Source organism: Macaca thibetana, chromosome 16, assembly GCF_024542745.1.
Source record: "Macaca thibetana thibetana isolate TM-01 chromosome 16, ASM2454274v1, whole genome shotgun sequence".
Taxonomy (NCBI): domain Eukaryota; kingdom Metazoa; phylum Chordata; class Mammalia; order Primates; family Cercopithecidae; genus Macaca; species Macaca thibetana.
In genome coordinates, this window is record NC_065593.1 from 71,297,692 (window position 1) to 71,314,982 (window position 17,291).

Below are 17,291 nucleotides of genomic sequence, written 5' to 3' on the forward strand. Positions count from 1 at the left end.
GGAGTTTGAGACCAGTCTGACCAACATGGTGAAACCCTGCCTCTACTAAAAATACAAAAATTAGCTGGGTGCGATGGCACGCTCCTGTAATCCCAGCTATTAGGAGGCTGAGGCAGGAAAATCACTTGAACCCCTGGAGGTGGAGGTTGCAGTGAGCCGAGATTACGCAACTGCGCTCCAGCCTGAGTGACAGAGTGAGAGTCCATCTCAAAAAAGAAAAAAAAAAAAAAGAAATCTAAGATGTTACTCGCCTTTTTTACTCGCATTCTCTCGCAAGTGCACAGAGGGGTTTTTCAAAGGCTACATGATGTTGTGATATCATGACACATTGAATACAAAAGCAGATATAAGAATTCAGCTGTCTTCTATTATGCCAGACATTAAAGAGATATGCAAAAATAAAAAACAATGCCTCTGTTCTCCCTGTTTTTTTGTATGCTTGGGGGAATAAAAAATAATATTAATGTTAACATGTAATGGGTTTATTATTACTTTAGTGTATTAATAAATACTTTAAATTCTCAGTTTTAATTTCTATTTCACTAGGTAATGATAGATATAATCATACAAACAAAAGTTCTTTGGGGTCCTTAATACTTTTTTTTTTTTTGAGACGGAGTCTCGCTTTGTTGCCCAGGCTGGAGTGCAGTGACACCATCTCGGCTCACTGCAAGCTCCGCCTCCTGGGTTCATGCCATTCTCCTGCCTCAGCCTCCGAGTAGCTGGGACTACAGGCACGCACCACCACGCCCGGCTAATTTTTTGTATTTTTAGTAGAGACGGGGTTTCACCGTGTTAGCCAGGATGGTCTCGATCTCCTGACCTCGTGATCCGCCCGCCTCGGCCTCCCAAAGTGCTGGGATTATAGGCGTGAGCCACCGCGCCCAGCTGGGGTCCTTAATACTTTTTAAGAGTGTAAACAGCAGCCAAAAGCTTGAGAGCCACTAATACAGTTAACTGGCATTTGTCAATAATGCTAGTTAAATCAGGACAACATCCTTACTTAAGAGAGTAAAAAAAAAAAAAAAAAAGGACATTCATGATGGAAACTTTTGTATGATATTTAAGCAACTGATTCTGTAAGCCAGTCAGCCAACAAACATTTCATGAGCACCTATACATGGGGGCATTGCTCTAGGTGCTGGGAGAAGATACATGGGACCTCATCCTCATGGAACTTACCTTTTAGATGGAGGAGTCAGATAGTAAACATGTAAACCAAGAAATCACAAGATAATTTCAGTTTTGATAACTGTTTTGGGGGAAATACACAGGCTAATGTGATAAAAAAAAAATCCTGGGGGTAGAAGAAATGGAGCTACGTGGTTGTGGGAAATTTTACACTTCAAAAGGACTTAAGAATCTATACTATGTTCATGGAAGAACAGGAGAAAAAAAACCGGCCTACCTTGAAAACAGACAATGCATAAAATGGTGCAAAATGAGTGATTCCTGTGTTGGTGTGGGATAAATCTCTTTTTAAAAAAAAATGACTCTCGACATTCCCTGGGAGTCACTGAAGCAGGACTCTTTCAATTGTTCAGGAGAAAGAGATCCCAACAGGAATGCCAGCGGAAGTGGGTGTTGATGTTCCCTGGGATGAAAGTCAGAAGCATATGGAGCATTCCAGAGTATGAGGTCAGACAAGGGTCACCTACAGATAAAGGCTGACTTAAACCCCCATCTGTGGAACGGATCCCTGGAGAGGAAGTAGAGAGAGAAGAGCTGAGAACCTAGGAATGGGCCACTTTAAATATTTTGAGATATGTCTTCTCTGCTTGATGTTTTTCCTAACAGCTTGTAAATAGTCTCTGGAACTGACCTTTCATGAAAAATTAGAAACCCACCAAAGGACATTTCTAACCTCAGAGAAATAACAAAAAGTCCAATCTGCACCCTCTTTAGATATTCAGCAGTGAAAACATTCGGTCATGTTTTTGGAAAGCAAGCCAGCTTTTTATTCCTTGTGCGTATTTGCAATCAATAAGGAAAATAGGAGATCACGGACATAATAGGTACCAAAATAAACTGGTGCATTCAGCTTTAGCCAGTGAGTATTTGCCAGTTCACATTTCCATTTATAACAGAGGTTCTCACTCATCAGCAATGTGTGGTTTAGAGCTGCTGCAGCCGACTCAGCTCACAAGCTAGCCTCTTTTCTGATAGTGTTCCTAAAATTAAATGAATATTCAAAACGTCAAACCAGGACATTTCATTCCAGTTCTTCACCAACTGACACATTTTCCATTACAGCCTGCCTCCTCTCACAGCTTCAACTACTACATCTTCCCCCAATTACTCCCGGATCTCTCTGTCAATCCCACATATCTACCCTTAGCCCCAGATACAGATATCAAATACCTCCTAGACATGCCCTCTTTGATGTCACACAGGATTTTCCTTAGAGCCAAAGGGACCAAAGTTTCTGGTCCTCAGTGTTTATTTTTCTATATCATCTGCATGATTGGCCCCACTCTCCATCCTAACAAGGACCTCCATCACAGCCTGGGTGACATGGCAAAACATCATCTCTCTAAAAAAAAAAAAAAAAAAAGTATGTGTGTGTGTGTGTGTGTGTGTGTGTGTGTGTACATAAAAATTAGTTGGGCATGGCAGTATGTGCCTGTGGTCCCAGCTACCCGTGGAGGCTGAGGTGGGAGAATCAGTTGAGCCTGGGAAGTCAACATTGCGGTGAGCCATGATGGCACCACTGCACTCCAGCCTGGGTGACACAGCAAGATCGTGTCTCCAAAAAACAAACAAACAAAGAAAAACAAAACAACAACAACAACAACAACAAACCCTGCATAGTAGAGATCCCTGGTGGAAGCTAAGCAGCTAAGTTTGGAAGCAATCATATCCCAGTGTACCTAAAGAGCTGGTGGTATATCAAGAGGTTTTAGCTAGGAGAATGAAAGATAAGATTGGAAAGAACAGGCCAGGAAGGAAAGCCTGGAATCTGCTTCAGATATCGAGTTCTTGACACGGCCCCATGAACTCTCATTTGAGTTTCATGAAGAGAGAGCTCTGGGTTGAAACTTATTGTCCAGGTGTCAAGAGTGGGACCCAGAATGAGCACAGGGGTCTTGAGAATACAGTAGGGCTTTGACTCATTGAGAATGCTGGGGCATCGAGCACTAGTTAGATGTCCCAAGGGTTTGCAGTTTGCAGGCATCTCATAAAACTTTAGTGTTCATGACACCCACAGGATGGCTATAATAATTTGGAAAACAAAAACAGAAAATAATAAGTGTTGGCAACGACATGGAGAAATTGGAGTCCCTGTATGCTGCTACAGGAATGTAAAATGGTTCAGCTGCTATGAAAAACATTTTTGTATTTCCTCAAAAAGTTAAACATAGAATTACCAGGTGACCCAGCAATTCCACTCCTAGGAGTTCAGAGCATTCTCAAGAGAATTGAAAACAGGTACCAAATAAGTACGTGTACACCCATGTTCATAATATTCACAACAGCCAGAAGATGGGAACAACCCAAATGTCCCTCAGCTGATAAATGAATAAAATTGTGATATGCATACTCAAAGGAATACTATTCAGCCATAAGAAGAAATGAAATACTGACACATGCTACAACATGGATGAACCTTGAAAACATTCTGCTAAGTGAAAGCCAGACACAAAAGGCCACATAGTGTGTAATTCCATTTATATGAAATATTCAGAATAGATAAATCCATAGAAACAGAAAGCTGACTGGTGGTTGCCAAGGGCTTGGGGAGGAGGGATGAGTAGTACCTGCTTAAGGGGTACAGGGTTTTCTTTCGGAATAATGGAAATGTTTTGGAACTAGATAACAGAGGTGGATGCACAACATTGTGAACGCACTAGATGTCACTGCATTGTTCACTTAAAAATGGTTAATTTTATGTGAATTTCACTTCAATAAAAAATTACTCAGTATAATTCTCCACATTAACATAGGAGAAAACATGGTTGGGCACGGTGACTCACGATTGTAATCCCAGCACTTTGGGAGGCCAAGGAGGGCGGATCCTTTGAGGCCAGGAGGTCGAGACCAGCCTGGTCAACATGGCAAAACCCCGTCTCTACTAAAAATACAAAAATGAGCCGGGTGTGGTGGCAGGTGTCTGTAGTCCCAGCTGCTCGGGAGGCAGAAGAACAAGAATCGCTTGAACCTGGGAGGCAGAGGTTGCAGTGAACCGAGATCGCACCACTGCACTCCAGCCTGGGTGACAGAGTGAGACTCTTGTCTCAAAAAAAAAAAAAAAAAAAAAAAAAAAAGAGAGAGAGAGTGAGAAAACTTACATAATCATTTCAATACAAGCAGAAAGGGTGTATACTGGGGGAAAAAACACTTCGGTGTTGTTACAGTGAACTCCAGCAGGTGGCAGCAATGAGGCATCCATCACAAGGGCCTTTCTCAGCAGAAACAAACATCCCTATGCGCAACGCCTAAAAGGGCAGGTCCCTGCAGGTGCGAGGTGTTTCCGGGGATTCCCAGTAATTAATAGGAAGGGCTTTGGAGGGAGCTGAATGTTCTATAAAAGGTAGAAGAAGCCGATGAAATTTGGGTAACTGATAACACAGGCCCATTTGCACGCAGAAGCCAGGAAGGTCAGAGGAAACCCAAGTTACACTGACAACCAATCTCCATGCTGACCTGCCTCTCCCTGTTCCCTCATCTAATAGGCCACTGAGTCCTATACATTCTACCTCCACCCGCAGCAAGCACCTAAGTTCCAGTGTCTGACTTGGACTGACACACCAGCCTGTCACCTGGTCTCTGCCCCATCACCCACCCATCTCCAATATCCTCTACTGCTGCTGCAGGGAGCTTTCTAAGATGCAATCTGCTTTTGTGAATCACCATTGCCTATACACTCACTACAGCTCAAGAAATCTGAGACAGGCCAGGCGCGGTGGCTCGCGCCTGTAATCCCAGCACTTTGACAGGTCCAGGCGGGTGGATCATCTGAGGTCAGGAGTTCGAGATCAGCCTGGCCAACATGGTGAAACCCCGTCTCTATAAATAAATAAATAAATAAATAAGCTGGGCGTGGTCGCGCACACCTGTAACCCCAACTACTCTGGAGATTGAGGCAAGAGAATTGCTTGAACCCCCGAGGCAAAGGTTGCAGTGAGCTAAGGTCGCACAACTACTCTCCAGCCTGGGCAACAGAGTGAGACTCCATCTAAAAAAATAATAATAATAATAGAAAGCAGAGACAATGTCCTTTGTTTTGCCCAGAACCAATCTGGTCTGTCTTCAGACATCCGTGCATTGCCTGAGAAACTCCAAGGAGGCTCCTGGCAGGAGGGAAGAGTATTAAACCCTCACCAAGCCAAGAGGTCCCATAGTACAAATGTTCAGCCAAAAATGTTAGCAGCAGAAGGGACCAGAGAGACAAGGAGCAACTTATAAAAATAAGCTGGCCGGGCACAGTGGCTCACGCCTGTAATCCCAGCACTCTGGGAAGCTGAGGTGGGCAGATCACGAGGTCAAGAGATCGAGACTATCCTAGCTAACACAGTGAAACCCCGTCTCTACTAAAAATACAAAAAAAATTAGCCAGGCGTGGTGGCGGTCGCCTGTAGTCCCAGCTACTCGGGAGGCTAAGGCAGGAGAATGGCATGAACCCGGGAGGTGGAGCTTGCAGTGAGCTGAGATCGTACCACTGCACTCCAGCCTGGGCGACAGAGTGAGACTCCGTCTAAAAAAAAAAAAAAGAAAAAACCACACTTCCTCACCCTTTTCATTCTTAAGATGCTGTTCTCAATTGGTACACAAGACAGATTTGGGGGAGATGCAATGTCTTATCTTTAGACTCAGAATTTCATAATAGGAAATAATCATTTTGTCCAGCTATTCTTACAACTTGTTCTATGAAATGCTGGGCTCTGATAACAGGTAAAGTACAAGAGGAATGAATCTTGTCAATGTCACTTTTTTTTTTTCTTTTTCTTTTTGAGACGGAGTCTCGCTTTGTCACCCAGGCAGGAGTGCAGTGTGCAGTGGCGTGATCTTGGCTCACTGCAACCTCCACCTCCCGGGTTCAAGCGATTCTCCTGCCTCAGCCTCCTGAGTAGCTGGGATTACAGGCGCACGCCACCACACCTAGCTAATTACCTTGTGATCCATCTGCCTCGGCAATGTCAGTTTTATTAACTTCCTCCAGCAAGAGGGTGTGCACATCAAGTGAGCCATGAGGCATCTCAGTAAGAGGCTGTGGGAAAGGGATATTTTGCCGGGTTTGTGTTAAGTGATGCTAGGGAGGGAAAGGTAGAAGAAACAGGAATCAGGTCAGGAACGCGTGTGTCGTGAGGCAGGGTGGTTTCCTCATTGGGTATCTCAGAAATTTTTGTTCAGCAAGTGGAGAAATCGAGTGGGTCTGGGAGAGGCTTTGATACGAAAGGATTAGACATGCCAGTGTCAGTAATTTTGCAGCTATGGTGTGGCCTTGGGTTAAACACGGTTTTTGCCTGGCCTTGTGCTGGCCTTGTTTATGGCTGTCGGGAATGTTCCAGTCTGCTTCTCCGAGCTGATTTCCATTTTCTCAGGTTCCCACATGTAGTGGGTGTTCCTGGAAGACAGGGATCTATCTTTAAATAAGCTTGGAAAGTACTTGGGAAACAATGTTAAATAAACATAATGCTGGGCTTTCTGGAGACTCGAACGTGCTAAAGCGAAATCTCCCAAGACACCTTCAATTTATTTTCAGCACAGCTGCCTGTGTCGAATTCCAATCTAAGTCAGAACTTCCAGCGATTTCTCAGGTCACTCTGACCTTTTTACCTGTAGTTCTCCCCACTCTTCTTCCCTACTCCAGTGGCCCTGCCTCCTCGTTGCTCTTTGAGCCTTTTCCCCCATAACTGCATAATCTGCTCCCTTTTCTTCCAGACGTCTTGTTCAAATGGAAATTTTCAGTGGGGCCTTCCCTTCCCACCCTATGCAAAATCTTTCCTCCCCACACTCCACACTCCCAAACACGCTTTCACTGCTGTGCGTTTCTTCTTAGCACTTATCACCGTCTAGGAACTATACATCTCATTTTTCTTGTTGATGGTCTCTCTGCCCTGGTGGGCAGGGGTTTTTATTTATTTCTTTTGGACAGTGTCATATCCCTAGAACCTGGGGCCATGGCTGGTACACAACAGGCACGTGATAAAAAATTGATCAGATGAATGAATGATTATACAAACTCCTTCCAAACTTCTTCTTCTTCAGAGGGAGTGGTGAGGGAGGCTTCTGTGTTTTCCATTTATAGACAGTAAACAGGTTTTGGAAGAATACACAAGGCAGCCTCAGAGACTTACCTTTTGGGGCTTTCGGACCGGCTACCCATATCTTATCACTCAAGCCAGTTTTTCCTGAGGTGTCCACCCAACCATCCTAAAACTAAATCACGCAGACCACTAGATGGCACTGTTCACCAAGAATCTCGGGATTCTTAGCCACGCCCCTCTCACCTCCACCCCAAAGCCTTTGAATCCACCTTCTTCCCAGGGTTGACTGATTCTAAAAAATGGTTACCACTCCCTACACCACCGCTAGACTAGAAAGAAACCTAAAGTAGTACAGCACTTCCCAACAAGCCATGCCCAGCCAGGAGCACAGGCTAACCCTCTGGGAGCAAAGGTCGTTTTTGAGTATTTCTAGACGTACCCTTGGTAAATGTAGGCAAAGTGTTGGTGCCCTTTGAAGAGCTGCAGGACTCCACACTCTCCCCCTTGTACTTAGCCTGTGACCCTCTTGGCATAATTCGGCCTCTATCTCTTCACCCCTTGCTCCTCTGTCCCCTCATAGGATGAAGCACAGGTTAAGATGCCAATTCTATTTCCAGCCTTGAGCCAAAGGAGTCCGAGAGACAGCGTGGACTGGCAACCCGGGCACCCAGTGGAAGGGACAGAATACAACCACATCTGCATCAAAAACTGTGCTCGGGCCTTTGGCAACTTACTCAACAGTCTCCACTTCGGCATATGCAGCTGCCTGATGGGGATAAACATTCCTAGACCAGATAGGTGTGGTTAGTGTTAAATGAGAAGATGGATGACGCTCCAAACCAAGCTTTATAGAAAGCTTGGTTTTCTATTTTCAGATATCGCCTATAATTATACTCTAAAATTTAAGGCAGGGTGATCGGCTGACCTGCTGAACCCGTCTCTGTATTCTCGACCAATCTGAAGATGCCTCAGTGAACAAACACACCCTGATTGAACCTCTCTGCACTGGCATGAGTAATAGACTCTCAGCTCAAAGGACATTAGCAAAAGCACTCATAGAGAGCAACTGTCTTCGTGATCATCAGCCAATCAGCAAGCATTTATTGAAAACCTGTGATTCACCTTGCTGTTTCAGGAAGGTTATTCTGGAGGCAAACATAAGATGGGTGAGGGGAGAGAATGAAGATTAAGACATCAGTTCACTCTTTCATGAAATGACATTTTTCCTGACTCTTGGGAAGGAATATGTAAGTCAAGGAATATTAGAAGTGTTGTTAGTGTTTGCTCCCTGTCTCTCCCCTTTCCATCAATAAATCCAGAAATAATGGTTCCATTTGGGGGACAAGGGCACATGATAGGGGTCCTTCATTCCCTGCAGCCATGCTATCTCACACGAACTGTCTATAATTAGAAACAAAAACCCAGTTGCACCTGCTGCTCAGCCAGATCTCTGGCTGGGGCTTCCTGCTTGCCAATCAGATCCATCATCTCCTTTCCCAGAAATCACCCCACAGCCCAACCCCTCCTCTTCTACCCTGGCACCATAGGGCTGACTCCTTGAACTTCCTCCACGTACTGACACATCGCCCTTCCCTCCCTCTCCCTCTTGGCTCCATTGTCCCAAGGCCCTTCCTACTTTACCCTTTCTCAAAGGGCCACATAACTGGCCCATTAGGGTTCAACTCATTCTCAGTTCATGTTCTAAGTATTGCCCCATAGCAGAAAAGAAAAAGGAGATTATTTCCTGTAACCTGGTTTTATAAAAACAGAATGGACTTTATAAAAAGAAGAACAGAACAGGAACAGTGTTTGTTCACCTAGTAGTTACTCTAATTATAGATGGTTGGGTGCCATGAGTGACCATATGGGGTGACAGGAGTGTTGCATCAGACAGGACATCTCATTTCCACCTTCCCCTGTGAATGCCCTGTGCATGCCCTAATCAGCATTTTAAAATTACAACCTGATTGTTACACAAATAAGAAGTCTCTCCATTAGATGAATCGTGGCCTGCAATTTTGTATTACCAAACATGTTTTTAATTCCCAGAGCCCAGCTTTATTCTCCCAGATTTTGCTGACTGGTAAGTAACTTACGAGTAAGTTTTCCTAGAAATAATGGAGGTGTTTTTGTTTGTTTGTTTTGTTTTTCAGGGAAAAGATAGACATTTAGGAATTTCAGTGGAAAGAGAAGAAGCCAAAATCTTATTCCCATTGGAACAAAGCATTGTTTGCCGTCCCACCTACCCCATTACCTTTTGCTGATGTTATTTAGTAGTGAAATTGCTGTTGCAAGAACTTGTAAGAATTAGGATGCTCATAAGCCCAACATTCAAATCAAGAATGTCCTCTTCCACAGAACCCAGAACTAGAATGTTAAAAAAGAAAAACCAGTCTGACATTCAATGGATTCAGCACCTCTTAAGTTATTTATAACCTTGTCCTTGGCTTTTTATATGAATGGACTTCTGGGAAATTTTTTGAGGGTGGAGCTCTTCAAAGTGGCTGCTTACACCTCTAACAAAAATCACAAACCAGCCCTCCACAAACCACATCCAGCTAGCTGATGTATTCAGTTTGGCTCACAAGGTACTTTTTGAAAATAAGAATTAGTTTTCACCAGTTTTTAAATTTACCTACAAATGCAGGTTTTTACTAAAATAGGCATAGATTTATATAAAAATATAGACTTACGTATTGTCTTGGGAAAAAGGAAGTCAGATGAGGCAGCCCTGGGACGTTATTTCCACATGGCTGGTGGCATAATGGACCATTAGCCTGGAAAGAAACATATAAGGGGGATCGTTCACAGGAAGGTTGGGGCTGGGAAGGTGACCATTTTTCTCCCATGGCCACATCTCTACATCCAAACCTTAATTCCAGTAAGCATGCAGTTCTGCTGCTAATGAAAAGTGCCTGAAATGAAATAAATCTTCCTCATTACTTGACTGAAGATCTAGTTTCTAAAAGCAACTCAACAGGCTTCCCCTTCCCAACCACGAAACCAGCTTTGACTCTTCCCTCTTCTTCCCTGCCCCTTCCCCTTCCCCATTAGTTGCCATGCCTGTCATTTAGTCCCTCAAGAGTCTACTGAGAATAAAGTAGCCACCAGCTACATGAACACTTAACATGTGGCTCATGAGAACTGAGATATGCTATAAGTAAAAAACACACACCAGATTTTCAATATTTAGTTCTAAAAACATTAAAATCTAAGGCCAGGCATGGTGGCTCATGCCTGAAATCCCAGCACTTTGGGAGGCCGAGGCGGGTGGATCACGAGGTCAGGAGTTTGAGATCAGCCTGGCCAATATGGTGAAATCTCATCTGTACTAAAAATACAAAAATTAGCTGGGCATGGTGGCGGGCACCTGTAGTCCCAGCTGCTCAGGAGACTAAGGCAGGAGAATGGCTTGAACCCACCTGTAGCCTGTAGTCTCAGCTGCTCAGGAGGCTGAGGCAGGAGAATTGCTTGAACCCGGGAGGCAGAGGTTGCAGTGAGCCTGGTGACAGAGCGAGACTCTGTCTCAAAAAAAAAAAAAGAAAGAAAGAAAGAAAGAAAGAAAATTAAAACCTGAATTAACTGATCAGTAACTTTATATTATCTTTATATTGAAATGATATTTTGGATATATTAGATTAAATAAATGATATTATTCAAATTAATTTGCCTATTTCTTTTTACCTTCTTAAATGTATCTTCTGGAAAAATTGAAATTTACATGTGGAGTTCACATTTGGGGCTCATTTTATCTATTGGTCAGCACTGCCTGAAAACAACTCCATGATTTGGTCTAATTTTCTGGCCTTGTTTTCATCACTTTAGCCTAGTCTCTCCTGTCCCTTTACTTCCAGAGTTTCACGTTAGTCCCCTAAAGACGTCTAGGTATTTTCCCACTTCTAATTTGTTCTGCACACCCTGGCCAACTTTATCTGACAAAGACACTGCTTGTATCACGAAACACTCCTGCTCAAAAACTAACACCAGCTCCCACATCTACCCCATAAAGTGCAGACTCTTAATAACCAACTGATAATAACAGCTTAGACTTTAAAAACTTTATGGTACGCTTCATGTAATTCTCCAAACAATTTAGCACCTAGCATGCCAGCTTCTAGGTTTTCTAACCAGGACAGAAATGACTGCAGCGTTTGACAGAGCTGGAAGGTGGGGGGGAAGCAGCTTTGATCTGAGAGGTTACAAAAATGGCACGAAGTATCTAAACAGCAGTTCCATTCACTTCTGAGAGTTTATACAACACCTCACAATCAGCCAAAGAGCAGTAACATCTCTGAGTCTATGAGCTGAACTATTTTTTACATCAGTGGAGAGAAAAAAAATAAAGTTGAGAAAAGAAACTGTTACATTTGCATCTCAGAAAACACAAACCGGAAATCCAACCAGAAAGGTTTAGGTGAAACAGTGCCCTTTGCTCATCTATTCTAGGTCCAAGATTAAAATATATACATATATATATATGGCTTTGTCATAAACTAGGTATTAAAAGTGGGAAATGGGAAAAATCGCAATTACTTTTGCACCAACCTAATAAATTTGAATTATGCTGATTTGAGACACTGTCATATAACAATAATTAAAATATCATCTCAAAATTTGAAAACGATAAATTAAAAATCCATCAGCAATTATACAATCCAAAGCTGGCAGAGCGCCTGATTCATAAACCGTATTGACAATAATTCCACATGGAAATATGTACAGTACTTAGCTTGAAAAAAGAGATCCTTTGTCAAGGTTTATCTCGAATTATGTGAGTTTCGAATTGTGCTACGTCTTCCAGACTTTACCCCTTTCATAAACTACACTGCCCTACACACTCTTTCATTTTCTTTTCAGCTACGGATCGGATAGGTCTTGCCAAATAACTGTTTAGCAGTTATTTAGTGCACAGGTCTTGAAAGCAAATACACATTCTACCATTTATTGTTACTTTAGACAAATTGTGTAGCTTTGGAGCTTCAGTTGCCTCTTCTGTATATTGAGCACAATCATATTTTCCACACAAGTTTTATAAGAATTCAACAAGATGACATACATAGTATGGCGCTTGGCAAGTAGTGAGGTTCTCAACCGCTCGGCAATGGATAAGATAACTTGCTATCTCTCTGGCTGAGGCAGCCCCATTTCAGGAGCTTCTCTCAATGCAGCTTGAGGACTCTACAAAAGGGTGGGGCTTTGGAGTCTAACCCTCTCTGCTAAACTCTGTAAGTTTAACAGGCAGAGTTACACATGTCAAGGGGTCTGGGCGGGGTGGGAACTAGCGCGTCCTCCTGCCCCGCTTGCTGTGGCCCGGACGCAGTTGCCGGACTGAAACCAGCAGGTCTGGCTCCAGCCGCATTCATTCTTCCCTCTCCCTCCCAGCTGGGCGGCTCCGGCAATGAAAACACCACCACGTGGGTCTGCTGCCTTTGCGTCACGCGCCTTTGTCCAATGGAAAGCCGCGTTACGAAGCCAGGGGCGGGTCGCCAGGGTGGATCCGCCCACAGCCGTCACGGATTGGCCAAGGAGGCGGTGTCCGCCCGCCGCGGCTTGGGCTCGTGGCCAATGGTGACCGGAGGCAGGGGGCCCGCCCTGTCAGGTGCTCTGGTCCTCGGGACCCGCTCGAGAGGCAGGGAGGGGCGGAGCGAGGCCGGGGACGGGGCGGGGACGGGGCGGGGACGGGACGGGACGGGGCGGGGACGGGGCGGGGCAGGACCGGCGACCCGGCCCGTGGAGCCGGCGCGGGCGGGCTGCTGAGGTGGCTGTCGCCGGCTCCGAGCTGCGGCTTCCCGGGCCGAGCCCCCGATGGAGGCCGAGGCTGCGGACGCTCCCCCGGGTGGGGTCGAGTCGGCGCTCAGCTGCTTCTCTTTCAACCAGGACTGCACGTAAGTCGCGACGCGGCCCCTGCCAGGGAGGTGGGGGACAGAGTGTCAGGACCCAGGGGTGTCGTCCTGAGCGCAACTTGTGGCCTGCGCCTCGAGGCAGCCTCGGCGGGAGGGCCGGTGGCTGCTTCGGACGCGTTGGGATCTTGTTATCCCCTTACGCCTGCAGTGGGGTTTGCCCCACCCCACCCCACTCCCAGTGTCCTCCGAGAGCCAGAAGGTTGGGCCAGGGGTGAAAGCAGGGAGTTCGCAAAGGGAGTGGTGGGGCAGCGGGGGCCACGAAATATGGGGGGAGCAGGGCAGTGGGAAAGCCAGTGACCAAAGTGGGTGTCTGGGGAAGAGAGACGGTGGCCACAAAAAGATGAGAAAGGAGAGGAAGTTGCAAGTTGATCCAGGACTCTGTAGTTGGGGCCCAGGAAGATGAGAGTACTGGAAAAACTTTCCCATTTGTCCTTGAGCATCTCAACGTGGCATCTGGGCAGGGCCTCAAGCGAAGAGGCAGCCTATCCCTGCGGCCAGGCCAGCCCCTGCCCCATCCCCAGCGCAGGGCATCGTGCCTGCCCGCTCTGGATGGAAGAAATCTTTGGATTTCTTTGGCTGTTTTCACATCGCCCACCCAGCCAGGCAGGATCTCCTTCTCGGAGTCCAAGACTCCTTTCCCGGGCGCAGACTGCTTTCTCTCCAGGAAACAGGAGCTCCACCCTGTTGTTTTTGAGTGGATGTTTAATGTTTTACTTTGATGTTCACATTTGGGCTTTGGGAGGGAGCTGGGACTTGAAGTGTGTTTCAGGCATCTGCAGGAGTCTGTGACTTACAGGCAAACGCGTGTTTCTTTCCCTGTTTTCATGGAAGCCAGCCCTGGGGACCATATGGAATCATCTTTTTGGAATGTGCACCCAGAGCATCAGGCGGGGATGACCGATTCCCAGTTTCCCACTTCCTGCTGTACCAGTTTCTGTGCCTTGGCTGCTGGTGACTGAGCTATGCTAATATTGATCCTTCAGTAGTGTAATTAAGGCCATTATGTACCATTAGCCACCCTGGCTTCCATTCCCTTTGTGTTTCTGTTTAAAAACACCGGTGCTGAACAATATGCCTTTGTTTGAAAAAACCATATGTGTAATCATGTAATCGAGTAGCTCTACAGCTTGGTTATTTGAGTGACTTTCAAGTTTTTCTTGACCACAATCCGCAATAAGAAATACATATTGCAACATCACCCAATACCCATAACACATACACTATTCACAAAATATCATGTGCAAATTTTCTATGTCGTTTTTTTCTAAGCTGCTTGTGACTCACTGAATTGCGTTTTAGGATCCACTCATGAGTTGAGACCTGCCGTTTATAAAAGTGCTGGTATAGATAAAATCCTGATGTTTTGTAAGAAACATTTTGCAAGAGGGCATGGCTGTTGAAATGCCTGGGTGATGTTTTCCTTCCCAATTGAACACAAGTTAAGAAGGGGGGTTAGTTTGCTTATAAGTAGTAAATGTTCTAAATTCTGCTTTGTAACATTATTAGATTTGAAAAAAAAAAAAAGGGTGTTAATTTATATTCTAGTCATTAAATAATGCAAAGTCCCAGCTTTCTACAGCAATTGAATGTTATTATCAAAACTGTAGGGTGCTTTGAAAGTTAATTTCCTTACTCCCTACTGTTAGTTTTATTTTCTTGGATGGAGGCTCTGCTGGGCAGCTTTGCCTTGCCTATAAATAAAAGTTCTTGTCACAGTCAGTTGCTTTGAGCCACAGAGGGTATGACATTGGATTTTAAAATAAGTCAATTCACCTGAATATATTTAGGTATATTGCCATGTCTTTTTCTATAAATGCAGGCTGAATTTGGGATCCAGTATTTCCAAAGAAGGTAGGTGAAAACAGCAAACGCTTACCAGTCCCCTATGCTTATACTTCGTGCTTGGTACCATGCTATACACTTTGGGTACTTTTTTTTTTTTTTTTTTTTTTGGACAGAGTCTTGCTTTGTCACCCAGGCTGGAGTGCAGTGGTTGTGATCTTGGCTCAGTGCTGCCTCTGCCTCCCAGGGTTCAAGCGATTCTCCCGTCTCAGCCTCCCGAGTAGCTAGGATTATAAACGTGTACCACTACGCCCAGCTAATTTTTTGTTTTTTTAGTAGAGATGGAATTTTGCCCTATTGCCCAGGTTGGTCTCGAACTCCTGACCTCAAGTGATCCACCCACCTCAGCCTCCCAAAATGCCGGGATTACAGGTGTGACCCACTGTGCCCAGCCTACTTTGGGTACATTTTACATTTGATTAGTGATAAATATTGTCCCCAGCTCTGTTTCCGTGAGTGGTGATTAGAATTTTGTTTCTACAGAAAGACTTTATGGACGAAATAAGGTCTAAGTCTAAATTTCTTGATTCAGAGTCTTTCGTGGCCATTGATCAATCATCTAAAATATCACATAAAACATCACTCTGCAATTTTCTCATATGTAGAATTCTTCTGGTCCAGGAGCAGGGCTTATGTTTGAAAATTACTTTAAATTGCTGCCACTTTGCATTACTATTATAAAACTCTAGTTACAGTATTTCTTTCCTTACTTGCAAACTTTACAAACCTCAATTTGCAGCCAAACACATCTATATTTATGTGAAAAAGTTTATGTGAAGAAAGTTTAAAAACAATAATCACTACAAAATACTTTTTGAAGTTTTAAGATGCTCTGGGCTTACTTTTCCAGTTGCTGTTTGGCATCATGAATACCTCAATCTGGGAACTAAATGCCAATTCTAAGTGCACAGCTGCAAATGTCTAACCCACCAGTTTAGCTACTTAGCAGGCTGGAGGTCTGCGAGCCGTCACCAGCTACCTTGTGGATTAAAAGTTTACTGTAGTTGCCCTATCCCTGTGTCCCAGGGAAGAACAAGTGTTTGGGTAGGGAAAAAAAAAATTCCAGGGAAAATCGTGTGACCTTCTCTTTTTTAGGCTAGTGAAACAAGAGCCTTGGCCATCCAGGCTTGTAGTAGTAAGTTGCTTATTTTAGTATATGCTTCCCTGTAAAGAGTGAATCTCACCTTGGCTTCCAGAGCACACTGCTGTGAGTGTGCTCCAGGTCAGATTCTGTTCATCACTTAGGTGCGGAGGGCGCAGCTGGAAAGAGCTGGGTGGGGATTCCCAGCTGCTGAACAAAGTCGACTTTGATGTTTACTTTCAACACAAGGCCAAGAAAATCTGGATTCGTGTCCTATCTTATCTCCTCATTGAAAAATGAAAAATTAAGAAAACCTGATTTTTTAAAAAGGCACTTTGTCCCAGATAAATGTCTAGTTTTTATTTTGTTTGTTGGTTGGTTGTGATGATTGCTTTGTAGGACATAGTAGAAAGCAGAGTTCTCCAACTTTGGCTGCTTATTAGAGTACTTGAACTTAAAAGAAAATCCAATTAAACTTCCCAGCTGAGTTTAGTGTACATCCAGGTGTGAGAGCTACTTGTATAAAGTATCGGGACATTTTTCTGGAAACTGATGAAAGGAAGAATCTATTCAATTTTACCTACTAATGACCTACTATGCCTACTGTGAAAGTGTTTCTTAGGCCAGGCACGGTGGCTCACGCCTGTAATCTCAGCACTTTGGGAGGCCGAGGCAGGTGGATTACTTGAGGCCAGGAGTTTGAGATCAGCCTAGTCAACATGGTGAAACTCTGTCTCTACTAAAAATACAAAAATTAGCCAGGCATGGTGGTGCATGCCTGTGATCCTCACTGCTTGGGAGGCTGAGGCAGAAGAATTGCTTGAACCCAGGAGGCAGAGGTTGTAGTGAGCCGTGATGGCGCCACTGCACTCTAGCCCGGGTGACAGAGCGAGACTCCATCTGAAAAAAAGAAAGAAAGAGAGAAAGCGAGAAAGAGAGAGAGAAAAAGGAAGGAAGGAAGGAAGGAAGGAAGGAAGGAAGGAAGGAAGGAAGGAAGGAAGAAAGGAAGGAAGGAAGGAGGGAGGGAAGGAGGGAGGGAAGGAAGGAAGGAGTATTTCTTCTTATAAGCAACAAACAAAGTTATGAAGGAAAGAAAAAATGATTTATCTGGTAAAGTGCCTCTCAGACAACAAGAAGACCCCTTTGTTGTGTTGGAGGTAGAGTTTTGAGCTATTATGAATATTCTTAAACATTCCAGTTTTCCTATTATCTGCCCAATTGGAAAAATATGTCTGGTAGCTTTGACATTTTGTTGGA

The 17,291-nt window shown here is 44.5% G+C and overlaps 2 protein-coding genes across 3 annotated transcripts in view; one reads left to right on the forward strand and one right to left on the reverse strand.

Moving 5' to 3' along the window:
- Window positions 1-17,291, reverse strand: part of PRKAR1A (protein kinase cAMP-dependent type I regulatory subunit alpha) — a 132,206-nt gene that overhangs the window by 63,345 nt on the left and 51,570 nt on the right. The window lies entirely within an intron of this gene.
- Window positions 12,922-17,291, forward strand: part of WIPI1 (WD repeat domain, phosphoinositide interacting 1) — a 38,431-nt gene continuing 34,061 nt past the window's right edge. Inside the window, exon 1 of one of the 2 annotated variants that reach the window (XM_050762460.1) lies at window positions 12,922-13,093. In XM_050762460.1, the coding sequence (XP_050618417.1) occupies window positions 13,014-13,093 (80 nt within the window). In that variant the 5' untranslated portion in view covers window positions 12,922-13,013. The remainder of the gene's footprint in view (window positions 13,094-17,291) is intronic. The other variant, XM_050762461.1, reaches the window with a different exon arrangement.